At 40.3% G+C, this 16,622-nt stretch overlaps 1 protein-coding gene and 1 long non-coding RNA gene across 2 annotated transcripts in view; one reads left to right on the top strand and one right to left on the bottom strand.

Moving 5' to 3' along the window:
- The window catches only part of ARHGEF26 (Rho guanine nucleotide exchange factor 26), a 141,094-nt gene extending 129,192 nt beyond the window's left edge, over nucleotides 1-11,902 (bottom strand). The window contains exons 1-4 of the mRNA XM_017880260.1: nucleotides 11,749-11,902; nucleotides 10,199-11,326; nucleotides 8,813-8,852; nucleotides 3,412-3,557 (exon numbers count right to left, since the gene is read on the bottom strand). Of these exons, the coding sequence (XP_017735749.1) occupies nucleotides 3,412-3,557; nucleotides 8,813-8,852; nucleotides 10,199-11,275 (1,263 nt within the window). The 5' untranslated portion in view covers nucleotides 11,276-11,326; nucleotides 11,749-11,902. The remainder of the gene's footprint in view (nucleotides 1-3,411; nucleotides 3,558-8,812; nucleotides 8,853-10,198; nucleotides 11,327-11,748) is intronic.
- The window catches only part of LOC108534766 (uncharacterized), a 13,599-nt gene continuing 8,857 nt past the window's right edge, over nucleotides 11,881-16,622 (top strand). The window contains exon 1 of the long non-coding RNA XR_001887024.1: nucleotides 11,881-12,031. This is a non-coding gene — a long non-coding RNA (uncharacterized LOC108534766). The remainder of the gene's footprint in view (nucleotides 12,032-16,622) is intronic.

Here is a 16,622-nt window from a genome sequence, read left to right as displayed (position 1 = left end):
ACTAAGTATTAAATCTAGTATTAATACTAAGTATTAATATATAGTAATAATACTACAGTAATAGTAATATTATTACTAATACTAATAGTATTAAGCACTATTAATGCTAAGTATTAAACCTGGTATTTTATATACATATAAAACACTATACATATATAAAAACACTAGGTGCATATATATAAAACACTAGGTGTGTATATATACACACTAGGTTTAAACCTAGTACTTTATATATATGTATATGTAAAACCTAGTATTTAATATACAGATAATACTAAGTTTAATATATATATTATACTAGGTATTTATGTATATAGACCTCCAACTCTCTATATACACCCACATATATATTTATATATCAAAGCTGAATATATATATTAAAGTTGAAAGTCTTCTGAGAGCTGCCCTAAACACTGCAGCTTCACTATCAGGAGGGGTCAGATAGAGAAATGGAGGTGCCCATCACTTATGAGAAACATCCTGACATTGTTAATGATTCACAAAGCCTCCTCTCTTTAGGGTCCTAAATACAACTTGAAAATTTAGTAGTGGATGAGCTTCTAAAAAGGTAATGACTGCTTTCTGGTGTTAAAATATCTACTTTCCTAAAAGCCAGAACTGGTTATATCTTTTTGGTAGACAGAAAACCCTCATGAGAAGGACAGAAGAAAACGTCAGGGATAGTGATAAAGTTATCTCTGGGGAGGTAGGACGGAAAAAAGAACTGGAAAGGAAGGAGGGGTTCTCTGTAATAGTCTAAAAAAATAGAAAATGAAGCAAATATGTTAAAATACTAACATTTATTCAATCTGAGTGATAGGTACACAGAAACTGATTATCTTTATCTTTTAATTTTTCTACAGGTTTAAAGCACTTTATAACAAAAAAAAATTAAAGTAAAATTTAAGTGAAAAGAAGATACAAAAGGCACAAAGAAATGCAGACTGGTGCCTAAGTAATGCTAAGTGGCAAAGTCCAATCACGCTGCTTTCATTAAATGTAATTGCCAAGCAACACCATAAATACACACAAGCCTCCCGGGAACACTAAACTCCAAGATAACATACACTAAAGTCAGAACTCACTTTATAGTTTCACATTTTATTACAAGATAGTTCTATGATATCCGTATCGTTTACAGATCATTTACAAAAGACACCACATTCATTTTTTTGCCAAATAAAATGCAAGTCCATAAACAAAGTTGAACTGAAGGATATGCACTATTATTTAATTGTATGTACATTTGCTCATCTATATGAAAGCCAAACTCCAGGAGGCACAAATATGGCAGCCTGTTTCTTGGGCTAAAGCTAAGTGGGATCAGGGTGTAACTGACATAAAAATCCACATTTCTTTTTAGCATTCTTTCGGAGACCAACAGCAGGATTTAGGCCTATGCTAACAAACACAGCTGCTGCCACAAAGAGGAAACAAAAAATCCACAGCCTTCTTTCTTCTCCTGAATCCTCTACCAAATGGTCCATACCAACAACTGAATGAACTGAATGACAGCCATTTAGAGCCGACATGGCCTCAATGGACCTTGTCACCAGTTTTTCCACATATATGTTTTGGGACACACATATCATGAGATCATTAGATTAGGGTATAAGGCTGCTAATACACCAATTCTGTGATTCGCTTTGACCACCTAACCACACGCAAAATTTTTTAAAATATCACAAAAGTTACAAACTGTTAGCATAGAGGCCAAATCTGAATACTTTATTGGACACACAACATTTCTTTAAAATTTGAGTTGGGAAAATACTCATAAAAGTCTGGATTTATATATTCTCTTTTCTAATTATCAGAACATCTGGTTACAGTGAGCCCCTGTACTCACCTGGTTTGAGCTAAGTAGTAGCTGCTCAATTTATATAAGGCCTGTTCACCACAGCTGCCACCACTCCCTATCACCTACATGTACCAGCATCATGTATTTATTCTACTTGCCCTGCCACTGTGGGTATTTCAATTTTGGGCATAATCATAAGGGTGCTATACCTCAGTGGCCCTGGAAATGAATAGATTCCCCTGAGAACAAAATCAGGAGGTGGGAAGAAGACAGGGAGAATGCGCTTGGTGTATTGAATTCTGAATTCCAATACAGGTTAGAAGAGGGAAGGTAGAGCTTGAAGCAGAAGGTGTCTCCCACCATTTACATATGCACATTCCCACTGCCCTGGCTATACAGCACCAACATTAACAACTCCTTTTCTTACACGGGTGTTTTCCCTAAATGCACAAGATTCCTGATTCTGAACACCTCTGTCACCTCTGCTCTGATATTGCCTAAGGACTCATGGAGGTATACTGGCTTGTTTTTGATGCAAAGCTCCCCCGAACCAAGCCAGCCATGGGAATTCCTTTCTACTTGCTAATTCACCAGATATTCACAAATGCTGTGCCCAAACTCTTATCAAGTAAACTAAGCATCAAACTGTGACATTTTGTAAGCCACGAAGAAAAAAATACACAGTTAAAAAGCAAAAGGTGTCTGATGCAGAGAGGAGAAATTACTCATCAACACAAAATTAAGTGTCAGAGACAAGCACACAAAAAAGGCATAGAGGGAGATGGAACAGAATACCATTCGTTAATCAGCTTTAAGAATATATAAACATTTCTATATCAAATTAAATTTCCAAGGAAGGGCTAGACGCAGTGGCTCATGCCTGCAATCCCAGCACTTTGGGAGGCTGAGGCTGGCGGATCACTTGAGGGCAGGAGTTCAAGACCAGCCTGGCCAACACGGTGAAACCCCATCTCTACTAAAAATATAAAAAGTAGCGGGGTGTGGTGGAACACGCCTATAGTCCCAGCTACTCAGGAGGAGGCTGAGGCAGGAGAATCACATGAACCTAGGAGACTGCAGTGAGCCGAGATCGTGCCACTGTACTCTAGCCTGGGCGACAGAGCAAGATCCCGTCTCAAAAAAAAAAAAAAAATTTCCAAGGAAGAACTGTAACTAGCTCTCTATTGTGCAGAGATACATAGACAGGTACATACATACATGTACATATACATGCATACATACACAAATAAACACACACGCATATATATGTACATCATCATAATCATGACAATGTGCAGGTTATGTTAGTACTATACTTACACTATACTATATTTAACAAAAAGAGAGACCTCATAGAGTTTCCAGGGTTCACAGTACATCAATCTCATGGCACTTTATTTTATCAAACCTAATTTTCCTGATCAGAAGTGTCAAAGTCCACGTTCTCATTAGTGCCAGCAGAGTTCCGAGAAACATTTCACAATCTAAAAAGAGTCTTTCTCTTTAGAGTTACAGTATCACTGGCAGAAAAGAACAAAAGCCAAATCCACACATAATTTCCACAACTTGTTTTTTTCCTACCACAGATAGAAAAGAAGGTAAACACTCACTGCAGAGAGCTGGCTCCATGTGGATCTCAATGGTTTATGGTGAATCACAATTTTTTCATCTGACTTCTGTTCTTTGGGCTCTGACTCTTCATCAGAATCAATGTCAAGGGCCTTTTCCTTGTAGTTTTGATACAGGACAGCATTTTCTGCAAGAAAACAAGGCCTATGTGTCACTAATTGTTCTCAATCATTACGTTACTTGCTCTAAATAAACATCATATGTACCCAATGTTTGGCCTCCAATTTTATAAACAACAGAGAGAGAAACAGATTTAGTCCCTGAAGAATAATTACAGAAAAGTGATTTTCTCATTCACATAGCTCTATCTCAAACTCAAGTGCAGGGGACGGGGAGGAGTCCATACAGAGAATGCCAATGGAAGCAAAGTTTCCATGTTTCTGTCTACTACTCATGAAGGACAGTCAGGCCTATTAAATCACTGTAATTTAGGTTAAATTACATCCTACCTTTTATTTCAGGTCCGTCACCATTCATTTATCTATTTAATAAACACTTATTGTATATCTATGATATGCCAAGGGCTGAAAGTAAAATGGAAAACAAAAGAAAGACACCTCTCATGTTTCATGAGCTCTCCTGTCCTCACCCACCTCTCATGAGCTAACAGTTTAATAAGAAAAACTGTCAAATTCACTCATGCATTTATTCATTCAACTGTTACTTAGAAAACACCTACACCTACTAAGAACCTAGTAGGCTGTCCCACAAGAAGCAACAGCTTAGCATCTGTTACTCTACAATAATAGAAACAAAATAAAAATCTCAATCTTCAGGAGCTGATACTAAAGAATGAGAGAACTGCAATAAATAAGCAAGTAACTTTGACAGTATTTTGATGCTGATAAGTGTCATGAAGAAACATGGAACAGGGAAGTGGGGTAGAAAGTGCTGGGAGGGGGGCATGTAGATTTTAAGTAGGGTAGTTTAGGAAGGCCTTACTGGGGTGACAATCAAGTAGAGACATAGAAGAGGTGAGAAAGTGAGCCACCTGTATCAAAACTACGACGCAAAGGCCCTTGATGTTGACTCTGATGAAGAACTGGTGCCCAAACAGCATCTCACTGGGGCACAGCAAGTATAAAGCCCTGGGGCATGAGTCTACTTGGTATGCCTGTATTTACTAAGAGCAGCAAGGCTGGAGTACCAAGAAAATGGGCGGAAAGTACAGAATATGGGAGTTGAAGCCAGGCATGGTGGCTCACACCTATAATCTCAGCACTTTGGGAGGCTGAGGTGGGCAGATCACTTGAGGTCAGGAGTTCGAGACCAGCCTGGGCAACATAGAGAGACCCTGCCTCTATCAAAAATACAACAAATTAGCTGAGTGTGGTGGTGTGCCCCTGTTGTCCCAGGTACTCGGGAGGCTGAGGCAGGAGAATAGCCTGAACTTGGGAAGCAGAGGTTGCAATGAACAGAGATCATGCCACTGCACTCCAGACTGGACCCTGTCTCAAAAAAAAAAAAAAAAAAAAAAGGAAGAAGAAGAAGAAGAAGAAGAAGAAGAAGAAGATGGGAGTTGAGGGTGACCAGAGGGCTTTTAGAAATTTTTTTAAAAAATTTTCTAGGTCATTATATTTGAGAAGAAATGAGAGGATACACAGAAACAGCTCCTTATAAAAGGAAATAATGTAAAACTAGTTACAATGAAGTAGGGCCTTGCCTCAGCCATTGAAGGACTTTGATTTTTACTCAAAATGTGATGGGAAGTCACTATAGGTTTGAGGACATAATGATCTTACACAAATACATGCTTACAAACTGAAGGATTTATATACAGGTACGAACAGACTGTCAGTAGGGTGTGATGTAGTCTGGCAGTGAGGTATTTGGTCAATGAGGAAAGTCTAAGGTCTGAAAGCTGAGAAGCTACAGAGCTAAAGGAAAAGCATACACAAAAGCTATAATGGGAACATAAGAGGAAACATAATAGTCATGCATTGCGTAACATTGTTTTGATCAATGACAAACCACATCTACAACGGTGGTCCCATATGTTATAAAGGAGCTAAAAAATTCCTATCACCTAGTCATCTTAATGTTGTAGTGTACCACATTACTCACACGTCTATGGTAATGCTGGTGTAAACAAACCGACTGCACTGCCAAAAATATAAAAATATAGCATATACAATTATGTAAAGTTCATGATACTTGATAATGATAATAAACTATGTTACTGGTTGATGTATTTACTATAGCATACTTTTTAATCATTATTTTAGAGTGTACTCCTACTTACCAACAACAAAAAAAAAAGTTAACTGTGAACCAGCCTCAGGCAGGTCCTTCAGGAGGTATTCCAGAAGAAGACATTGTTATCATGGAAGATGACAGCCCCATGCATGTTATTGCCCCTGAAGACCTTCTTGTGGGACACGATATTGAGATGGAGGACAGTGATATTGATGATTCTGACCCTCAGCAGGCCTAGGCTAATCCATGTGTTTAGTTTCAACGAAAGAATTTCAAAAGTAAAAACGAAAATTTTTTACAATAAGAAAAGCTTACAAAATAGGTATGTAAAGAAATAAAATATTTCTGTACAGCTGTACAGTGCGTTTGTGTTTTAAGCTGTGTTAAAACTAGAATTTTAAAAGTTTCAAAATTTTAAATTTTACAAAATAAGTTACAGTAAGCTAAAGTTAATTTATTATTGAAGAAAAAAGGTTTTTTAATAAATTTAATGTAGCTTAAGTGTACACTATTTATGAAGTCTACAATAGTGTACGGTAATGTTCTAGGCCTTCCCATTCACTCACTACTCATTCACTGACTCACCCAGAGCAACTTTCAGTACTGCTAGCTCCATTCACAATAAGAGCCCTATAGAAGAGTACCATTTTTAATTTTTTACATTGTATTTTTACTGTACTTTTTCTGTTTAGATACACACATATCATTGTGTTACAACTACCTATAGTATTCAGTACAGTAACATGCTGTACAGGTTTGGCTGTACCATATGTCCTAGGCTATACCATCTGGTTTGTGTAAGTATGCTCTATGATGTCTGCACAACAACAAAATTGCCCAAGGATGTATTTCTCAGAATGTATCCTCATCATTAAGTGATACATGGCTGTACCTTAAAAGAACTAGGGAGAGTCAATGTGGTTAAAGCTTGGGTATGTCTAGTGGCCACATTGTACAAGGTGAGTTTAGAGAGATTAGCCAGACAGTCCAAATCAACAAAATACTTGTAGGCAATGCTAAAAACAGGATTTTACCCTTAGTACAAAAGGATTGAGTTTCTTTCACACTGTCATGATAGCATCTCTTTCCTGAACACAATGGGACTCCATGAAAAGGGAAGACTTGCTTAGAGTAGAGAGCAAAACATTGACTACCTAGGAGACTAAGAAGCTATTGGGGTAGTCAATGAAAGATGATGGAGGTTTGAGCTATATAACATAGAACAGACTGGTGAAAGACTGGATATGGGGGCAGAGAGAAGGAGGTGTTAAGGAGGTTTCCTAGGTCTGCAGGCCTCACAACCAGAAAGTAGGAGATAGGAACACCAAAAGAGATTCAGGTTTAGTGAGGAAGATTATGAGTTTGGTTTGGGGCATTTTGAGTTTGAATTGCCTTTCCCATCTACCAAAACAAGCAAGCATCTGCCCCTTTTCTCATCAACTATAGATTATTCTGTATGCACTATGACTAAAGTAACACTATGCAAGATTTTACTGGTCTCTGATTGTCATGCTATGTAAAGTAGATTACAAGGGTAAAGACTAAGTCTCCCCTAGCACCAAAGTAGTTGGCACAAAGTATATGCATAACATTGCTGATAGATTTCTCATTTTCACAACAACATAGGCAAGAGTATTATTAATCTCATTTCACACATCAGGTGGCTCAGTGAGGGCCCAGTGATATAAAGCGTTTTTCTCAGTATCACTCAACTGATGAATAGGAGCAGGTCTACCTGGCTCTATCTAATATCACAGATTCTCGCCATTTGGCCACACTGCTTCCCTAGTTATATTCTTGTTAATCATTAACTGTAAGAATCCTGCATTCCTCGTGTACATACATATGTGTGGAAAAAATTTCTAGGTCATTATATTTGAGAAGAAATGAGAGGATACACAGAAACAACTCCTTATAAAAGGAAATAACGTAAAACTAGTTATAATGAAGTCTAGTCTCTGACTTTAAAAAAAATCTAAAAATTTTAAACTCTCTTAAGCAAAGGTCACAAAATAAATACCAAATTCCAGGGAATGTAAAGTATCTCCTTAGGTATATATTAGGTAGATGCTGTTCACTTCATAGAGTGCTATAAGAAGCAGAAAATGGGACTAAGAACTAGATCTGTGTCCTACTACTGGCTGTGTAACTAGGTGTGACAGGAGACAAGTTGCCAAACCTCTCAGATCTTCTGGTTTCTTCAATTATAAAATTAGGGACACGAACTTTTTCCAACCAGCTAAATACTATATCTGGATTTCCTAAGATTGGTGCGGTGAATGAATTTTTACAGATGAGTCATTTTAAATGTTCCAATGGGAAACTCATCTTTATAAAAATTATATAGGGAATTATTTGATAATCACCTAAGGCTACGTATTTTATAACTCTGGGAGGTTGCACATTGGCTTGACTTATAGAGGGACATCCCCTTCTTCATTATTCTTCGAAGGTTGGAAAATCTTCACACTTCAAAACATGACAAAAAGTAACTACCCTCACTACCACCATGACCCTCCAGCCCAACAAGTGCTACAGCTGGGACTGCTCCCTTCACGCTCTTCCAGTTGGCTGACACTTGACCCATCTATTTACAGAAAGTCCATTAATCTGATTAGGGTTTGAACACCTGGTTGAAGGTGTTTTGTTTTTGAGATCCTTAATAAAAATACTACATGGGTTGCAAAGTCTTGAGAATATGTTTTGTCAGTCAGGAGAGTTAGATTTCCCCAAAGCTGAAACTTAATAAGGAAACAGGAAATCAGAAATGATAATAAAATGTGGAAATATGGGCAGAATACTAAGTCAAAGGAAATGTGACCTAAAGAAATATGACTTCAGATCTAAATGCCAAAATCAGAATTTTTAACTAAAAAGCTAGAGCTTGGTCTTACTCTTTCTCTGTTTCCTGAGGGACATGGGGATGGAGCCAAGGTAGAGAAGAATTAAAATCCCAGGACATTGACTGAAAAGTTATCAGCCTATAAAAAATGCCATTAACTATATTCACCATTAGCATTACCAGGTAAAAATTTAGCTTAACGAGAAGCTTTGGACTGTATAATTTGGGAAGAAGTTGGACATATTTCTCATATTAAGCATTTTTGTTACTGCAGTTGGATTTCAACTTACAATTGGTATTCTACATTGAAACAGCAATAAAAGTTTTGAAAATTAAATGCTTACCTTCCCCATCAAATGTTCCTTGTCCTTTCAGCATTTTTTTCTAAGAGACAAAAAAAAAGCAAAAAAAAAAAAAAAAAAAAAAAAAAAAAAACAGGAAAAGCAAACTATGTATGAATGAGCCAAATACAAAATACAGCTATTTTAAGTACTTTTTTTTTTGTCATTACATTAATTAGATTTTCAAGAGCACACAGAAGCTGAGCCCTGGAGGAGTTCACCCATTTGATAACTACAATTCACTGAAACAATGAAATAAAATGTACAAGGTCTCCCATACCCTGTCAAAACAGACTGAGAATCCTCAAATAACTAGCAGGTCAGCTCATTTTACTACTCGTGATTCACCATCACTGTTAAATTGAACTTTGCTATACTTGCAGAGTTGGAAAAAACACATAAAATGTTATATAATTTCTTTAAGACCATGGGCTCTAAAATAAGACAGGCTTGCTTGTGTTTTGCATATGTGACATTTATATAGACTGGTTCCAGTGCTCTGATTAACCAAGAAAAAATGTGGCTGCCAAAAAGAATCTCTGCCTTATTGCTGAGATCTGTCTTGTTTCTGTGGAAGGCAGCATACACTCCAAAATATCCCTCTTCAGTTTTCCCTGTTTCTTTATGTCATATTTGGCAATATTTTAATAAGTGCAGCTAATGGGACAATACAGGGGAGCAATACCACACATTGTCACCCTAACCTGAAGTTTTCAGCTGCCAATTCGTTAAATGCACTCAAGGATGAATGGGCATACAACGGGAATAAAACACAACCAAAGGCCATGGTGACAAAAACAAGCAACAAAAAAGATGACAAAATATTTGTGTCTTTTGTGATCCTGGCAGTTGATTTTCAAATTCACATTCTACCTGAATGACATCAAGTGTGTAGTAACTACTCAAAAAACAATTCAGTAAGTAAAAGCAAAAAAATAATCAACAGGCTCAAACAGGAATCAGCATTTTTCTGCATCAGCTGTGATAACAGCTACCATTGACTGAAACCTCTGAGCAAACTCCAGACAACTTGACTGCAGAGTGCGGGTCTGAGCATGCTCCTCCTCCTTTCAGCTATCTCTTTTAAAAGTGGTCAAGACTCACTCAGCCAGTAATCTGCCATATTTCACTCTGGTTCCCCCAATTCTGCCTGAGCTTAGAAATTTAAAGGTGATGAATTTCACTTCTTCCAACAAAGCTGCACTAAACTCGGCTGTGCCGGCCAGCATCAAAGTGGCCAAGAGCTGGATGTACACTAGTAATCAACAGCAAAACACAGAATTAAAAGGGAATGACTTCTTCTGGTTTCCTCTATGCTCCGCCTCCCCACCCCCAACACATTTACTTTTGGCTTAGTGAATGGCGTGTCACACTCCTGCCCACTTTTACCTTTATCCTTCCCAGACTGGAAAACTTCTCCTTGTCTTCCATCACTGCTTTCAGAACAGGCTGGGACATTCTGTTCTTCTTCTTCGAACTGGTAGGACTGTCAAAATCAAAGCCACTGACCACTGCCCTGCGATAAGACGTGGACCGCAAGCCTCTCCGCAGAGACCCTGGGCTATCCACGTCGTTATCGACCTCACTCTCCTCCCCTGCGTGACCCAGAGGTCCTCCTAGGCCCTCGACCATGCTGCGCACCTTGAGGAGTCTCTTGTGGGGCTCCACATTCTGATTGTTGGATTTACTTATTTTAATTTCCGAGGCCAGACTCTTCGGAATGATCTGCTGCTTCCCCACTTTGAGGGCGGCGGGGCTGTTTGTACTCAAAACCACAGAAGGATTCTCGAGGAGCTCGTTCTCCTGGGAGGGCAGCCTTTGGAGGGGAAATTTTTGTTCTGAAGAACTTTTCTGGGGCGCAGGAGAGAGCCCCCGTTCGGGGTCCTTAGCCTTCTGGCCAGACTGCGAACCCGACCCAGGAGAGTCGTTATTAGCGGCAAGGCCATTTGCAGTGGGCGAAGGCACCGGGCTGGCATTCAACCCAGTCGGCTCCTCTTCGGGGGTGCAGGGGGCGGGCGCGTTAGGAGTCCGCGGGGAGCGCAGAACCGGCGGCCGCGGCGCAGGCAGGGTTACCGGGCCATTTGCTGGGGATTTCGGGGAGCCTCCCGGCACCGCTTTGGGAAGCTTAGGTGACTTGGGCCGTCGAAGTCGAGGAGAGGCAGCCCTATACTCCGGGGATGCCGTCCCACCATTGGCCACCGCTCTCCGCTGGGCTCCCAGAAGCAGGGGGCTCCTATGTACCGTCCTGCTGTCCGAGGTGGTGGGCACCTGGGCGGGAATCTCCGCTGCGGGGAGCGTCCCTCGGTCCTCCACCGGAAAATCCGTAATTAGCAACCCGTTGGGGCTCTGGTAGGACTGGGGCCTCGGCTTGCTCCGGCCCAGCAGCTGGGGCTGAGGAATCGACCGCCTCCGCCACAAAGGGGTTACGCTGTTGCTAGAAAAATCCACCTCGCTCTCGCCGTCCATAGCCGGGCCTCGAAGTCAGCCCCGGTAGAAGCAACACCGGGTCAGTCTTGCCTAAAGAGGAAAGAAGTTAGGAAACTGTGCCTGCGGATAGGCGGGGACGCCTGGCCGACTCGCGTGCTCCGAGTCCGGCGGTCTCCCTGCTGCTGCGCAGGACACGACTGCACCGCACTTACCCGCCCTTTCTCGGGCAAAAACTGCACCACTGCGGTGCGCGGTCCCAGGCAGAAATCTGGGGTGCCGCCCAAACGTACTAATCCAATCACCTCCGCGTCCCTCCCACGCCAAAAGACCACCCGCACCAAACGAGCCCGCCACCAATTCACTGAGTGCAAGCCGAGGCACAAGAAACTTGGGACGAGTTCAGCTTTCTTGGGAAACTCGCCGCGGGACGCTCCCTTCTGTCGCCATCCAGCCGCCCGCCCTCATCGTGGGTACCCTCGTGCTCCAGATGCGCGGCTCCCAGGCAAATTTACCTTCTGGGACTTGCAATGTCCGGGGCCAAGGAGCACCCACTGCCCGTGGGTGGCCCGGGTCCGGGACCGAAGCGCCGCCGCGAGAGCTTAGGAGACCGCTGCCGCCGACCGCGGCGCCGGCCCCGCCCCCACGCCTGACTACGCCCACACACTTGGCCCCGCCCCCGTTTCTGCCCCGCCCAGCTCCGCCTCCGTTGCAGCCAGAAGCAAGAAGCTGTCTTCCCGCCCCCGCGTGCATACAATCAGCCCCAGTCTGCCTGGGAAACAGAGGAACGCACCTGAGGTGGGTTCTGAGCTCCAGCGTTTGGGGCTGGAAGTTGCGGACTAATAGCTGCGGCGGCATTGGAGTGTAGGCGCTCGGGGTTGTTGCCGGGGGCATAGCGTGAGAACAAGCAAGGGAGCCCTGCTGAATTGCAGCTTAGGAAGCCCTGAATCCTGGAGGTGTGTTGAAACTGAGAACGCGCGGCGGAGTAGACTTTGTGAGACGCGTGGGTAGTAGCGCAGCGTTCTAACGCAGAGTCATGCCCTCTCAGCATTCAGGTGGTCTTAATCAGATGGGCTTGTTTCACTGCTGAAAATGCGTTATAATATAAACAGATAGATGTGCTTGTTTGTGCCTAGAGTCTTTCCGTAGGAAAGACTGGCAGCTCTGAAGTGGGAAACTGGGTGGTTAGGAAACCGGAGGGAGGGAGAGTTTTCATATAATTATTTTTGGTCCTTTTATGCTTTGAATTTTGAAACCTATCTATGAAAAATAAGCTCAATTTACACTACAAAAATAGTATTGGTTTCTAACAGTACATAGAATAAAACTCAAAATCCTTACTATGGCTTACAAGAAGACACTGCACTACTGCCGTAACTCTTCAGCCTGGTCTTTCCATCATCACTTGTTCCTTCATTATTTTTTTCGGCCACACTCAAAGTTTGACAGCCTCAGAACCTTCCCTTTCGTTCCTTCTTAACCTGACTTGACACTGCATCAGAAAGGCAGTGTCCCCTCCTTAATTATACCATTGCCCCATTTATTTTCCAGTCACTTGTTCTCTATTTCTGCACTTGTCAAATTTTGTGTGTGTGTGTATGTATTTATGTGTTTATGTTTATTGTCTGTTTTGTCTTTACACGGGGGCAGGGGTCATGTTTTTTGTTTTTTTTGTTTTTTTTTTTTTTTCTGCGTATTTCAGGCACGTGGTAGGCACTTAATATTTATTTAATGAATGAGTGAATGAATGACAGGAATGAAGTGAAAACAGTGACCATTTCTTCCAAAGTGCTTGGTTGCCAAATAGTAGAAAGATGGCTGTGCCTTGGCCAGTCTCCTGCTGTGTGACAATAATCAGGCAAACTTGAGAAGACAAATAATTTTAGACCATAAGAGCTGTATAATTGATTCTATTAGCAAGACATATGGGCCCTTCTCCAAGTTCTCTTTCAGCATTCATGCATTCAGCAGGGATGCAGTGAGCATCCACTGTGTGCAAGTTATGCTGCCTGTTTTTGCCCTAAATTGAATGCAATGGCCAAAAATATTAAGGTGTGATCTCTGGGTGGTGAGATGAAGGATAATCTGTTTCATGCTTCTTTATATTTTTCTGTACTTACGAAATATACTGTGCAATGAAGATATATTACTTTGATCTGAGACATTTTCATAAACAAAGAAAAGAAGAAATGGCATTGAAAATGTATAAGAAACCTTTTTTTTTTTTTTTTTTTTTTTTTGAGACGGAGTTTTGCTCTTGTTGCCCAGGCTGGAGTGCAATGACGCGATCTTGGCGCACCACAACCTCCACCTCCCAGGTTCAAGCAGTTCTCCTGCCTCAGCCTCCCGAGTAGCTGGGATTGCATGCATGTGCCACCACGTCCGGCTAATTTTGTATTTTTAGTAGTGAAGGGGTTCTCCATGTTGGTCAGGCTGGGCTGGAACTCCCAACCTCAGGTGATCCGCCCACCTTGGCCTCCCAAAGTTCTGGGAGTTACAGATGTGAGCCACTGCTCCTGGCCTAAGAAAATTTTTTTTAAATTTTCCAAATTGGGCGGAAGACATATGGCTGATTACATACTCAGGCGTAGATACATAGACTTTTTTTTTTTAAAAATGTAAGGTGTTTTCTATACCAACATGTACTGCTGTTATGTTGGAAAACTATAATAAATTAATTTCAAAAGTGGTTACCTAATGAGACATGGAGTATTCACCTAATTCAAAACGCAACCTGTGACCTATATTAAGAAGCTGTAAAAGGTGATGTGAGAAGGTGGCTTTTCTTGAAATTATGTTGCCTCTACAAACAAGTGTAACAGATATTTGTGAAGACTTCCTACGATCTTCTTACCTCATTTCCAACAAACAACAAAATACCTACCAAAACAACAACAAAACACCAAGCTCTGGTCCTTCGCTGAGGGAAGTTTACAAACTCACAGACCTAGTGCCTATTCAATGTATTGTTATCTATTCAAATCTAAGATATCTTCAATTATATGTTCCACCAAGAAAGGAAAAGAGCTGCTAATAAAACTATGACAAAATGTTATATCATATCGAATTCTTACTCTATACTTAGTACTTTTAGACACTTATACATAGATTTGTTTAGTACTGTGTATATGTGGGAAAGAAAATATAAGCAAAATACATTTACTGAAGCCCTGAACATTGAGCCTGATTCTTCTGAATACCTTTTCATGAAAAGCATTCATATGTGAGTTTTTCCACACAATGTCGTTGATAGTGCACCATTTCTTAAAAGGATGTTCCAGTCTTGTTTCTGGGATTTGCTTCCTAGACAATGACACTCATTCTGCAAATGTGATACTGGCACTATCCCATTTGACTAAACACATAGTTTTCTTGTTCAAGTGAATTGTATGTCAATACAAGCTATGCAGCTTCTCTATCAATGTCCAGGAGAAAGTTTCTCACAAATTCTAGTTTCATGCCTCAACCATAGTCCTGCATGAAACATGAATTGGTTATATCAACCTCTTTTTGCTTTGGAATTTCTTTCACCTAATCTGTCATATCTGGTCATTTCTCCCGCCTTCAACTGTGTTTCTTGGCACATGGCTTTGACACAGTAGGACTAAATTTCATAGAATTTAGTAGAAATGATGACAATTCATTTATGCCCATGTTCAAAAATAGGCAATGCCAACTATATCATCACTGTCACCTGACCACTGACTGTTTATTTGATAGTAAGACACATCCCATTTTCAGAGAAATTAGAATGTGGTACCAAATTGTTCTTAAAATTGAAGAAATACAGTATGTCGAACTATTTGTAATGATATTTTCCGCTGGTATATTCCAATGGTATGTAACTATTAGAATATTCAATGGTATAATGCAAGATATATATGGCTACATTTACTAAACGAATTCACATTGGTCACAAATTTTGTGTCCCAAGCACAATAATTAGGCTAATTTTTAAATGCAAATTATTAGCTTGTCTTATTACAATATATGTCTCGTTTTCCAATATATCCCATCCCATGCACCTTTTGTTTATACATTCAACAAATATTTATTGGGTATATTCAAGTGCCAAGCATTATTAGGACAGACATTTCTGAACCTTACAGTTTGGCTCATGGAAACACGACTGAAACATTAAAATAGTAATGTAAAACACCCAAACTGTGTAAGATGCATAGTAAGCTCTGTGTTCTATGGAAACCTTTGTGAAGGAGTCTGGATAAAGCTGGCCCAGATGGGTAGGTAAAGTATCGCAAGGTGGAGAGGAGGAGAATGATGTCACAGAAAGATGTCCCAGGATAAGCAAAAACATGGAGGGATGGCTGGAGAACTGATATTCATTAAGTGCCAACTGTATGTTAAGCTTTGTTGTTTGTTACACATAACTTAATCACACATTAGTCTTAAGCCTACTTAAATGTGAAGCTGAAGCCCAAAAAGCTCTTCTCATACTGTTGATAAGTGGTTGAATCAGAATCCTAAACTTTTTCTTTATAATACTCCAGAGCCCAGGCATCAAAACATGCAAGAAACTAAGCTCACCAAAACACAGTTTGCATTTAGAAGTTGTGGGATATTAATTTGGCTGAATATGGTGAGAATAGAATGTGGTATGCAACAGAGACTAAGGGATTGAGATTTTACCTGAATGACAACTAACTACTCTGATATGATTTGGCAGTTTGACTCTGTGTCCCCATCCAAATCTCGTCTCAAATTGTAATCCTCGTGTGTTCATGGAGGGAGGTGATTGGATCATGGGGGGTTTCCTCCATGCTGTTCTCATGATAGCGAGTGAGTTCTCAAGAGATCTTTTGGTTTTGTAAGCATCTGACACTTCCCCTGCTTGCACTTCTCTCTCTTGCTACCATGTGAAGAATGTTCTTGCTTCCTCTTCACCTTCTGCCATGAGCGTAAGTTTCCTGATGCTTCCCTGGCCATATGGAACTGTGAGTCCATTGAGCCTCTTTCCTTTATAAATTACCTAGTCTCAGGTAGTATCTTTTTAGCAGTGTGAAAATGGACTAATACATACTCCTTGAAGATACTTAAACTTTTTCATCTTCTAAAAAATGAATGTGATGACACCAGTGTCAGAAATAAAAAACAAAACATTGACAGACTTGACAATTTAAACATTTTAGCCTTTGTGCATTGAGAAACGCCACATAAACCGATAAATTTTGAGGGAAATCTTCTGTTAGAAGGAAATTAGAGAAAAATATTTAAATACGTATAAAATATAAATATAAATAGATTTGTATATGATATAGCCATTTAACACTTTGTCATATATTTAAATATTTATATATTATATATTAAAAATACATATTATATATTAAAATAAATAAATATATATGACAAAGTGTTAAATGGCTATATCATA

This window comes from Rhinopithecus bieti, unplaced genomic scaffold (assembly GCF_001698545.2).
Source record: "Rhinopithecus bieti isolate Rb0 unplaced genomic scaffold, ASM169854v2 scaffold_12013, whole genome shotgun sequence".
In the NCBI taxonomy this organism is placed as follows: domain Eukaryota; kingdom Metazoa; phylum Chordata; class Mammalia; order Primates; family Cercopithecidae; genus Rhinopithecus; species Rhinopithecus bieti.
The sequence above is the reverse complement of the archived record's forward strand: the minus strand, read 5'-3'. Positions and strand labels throughout refer to the sequence as shown.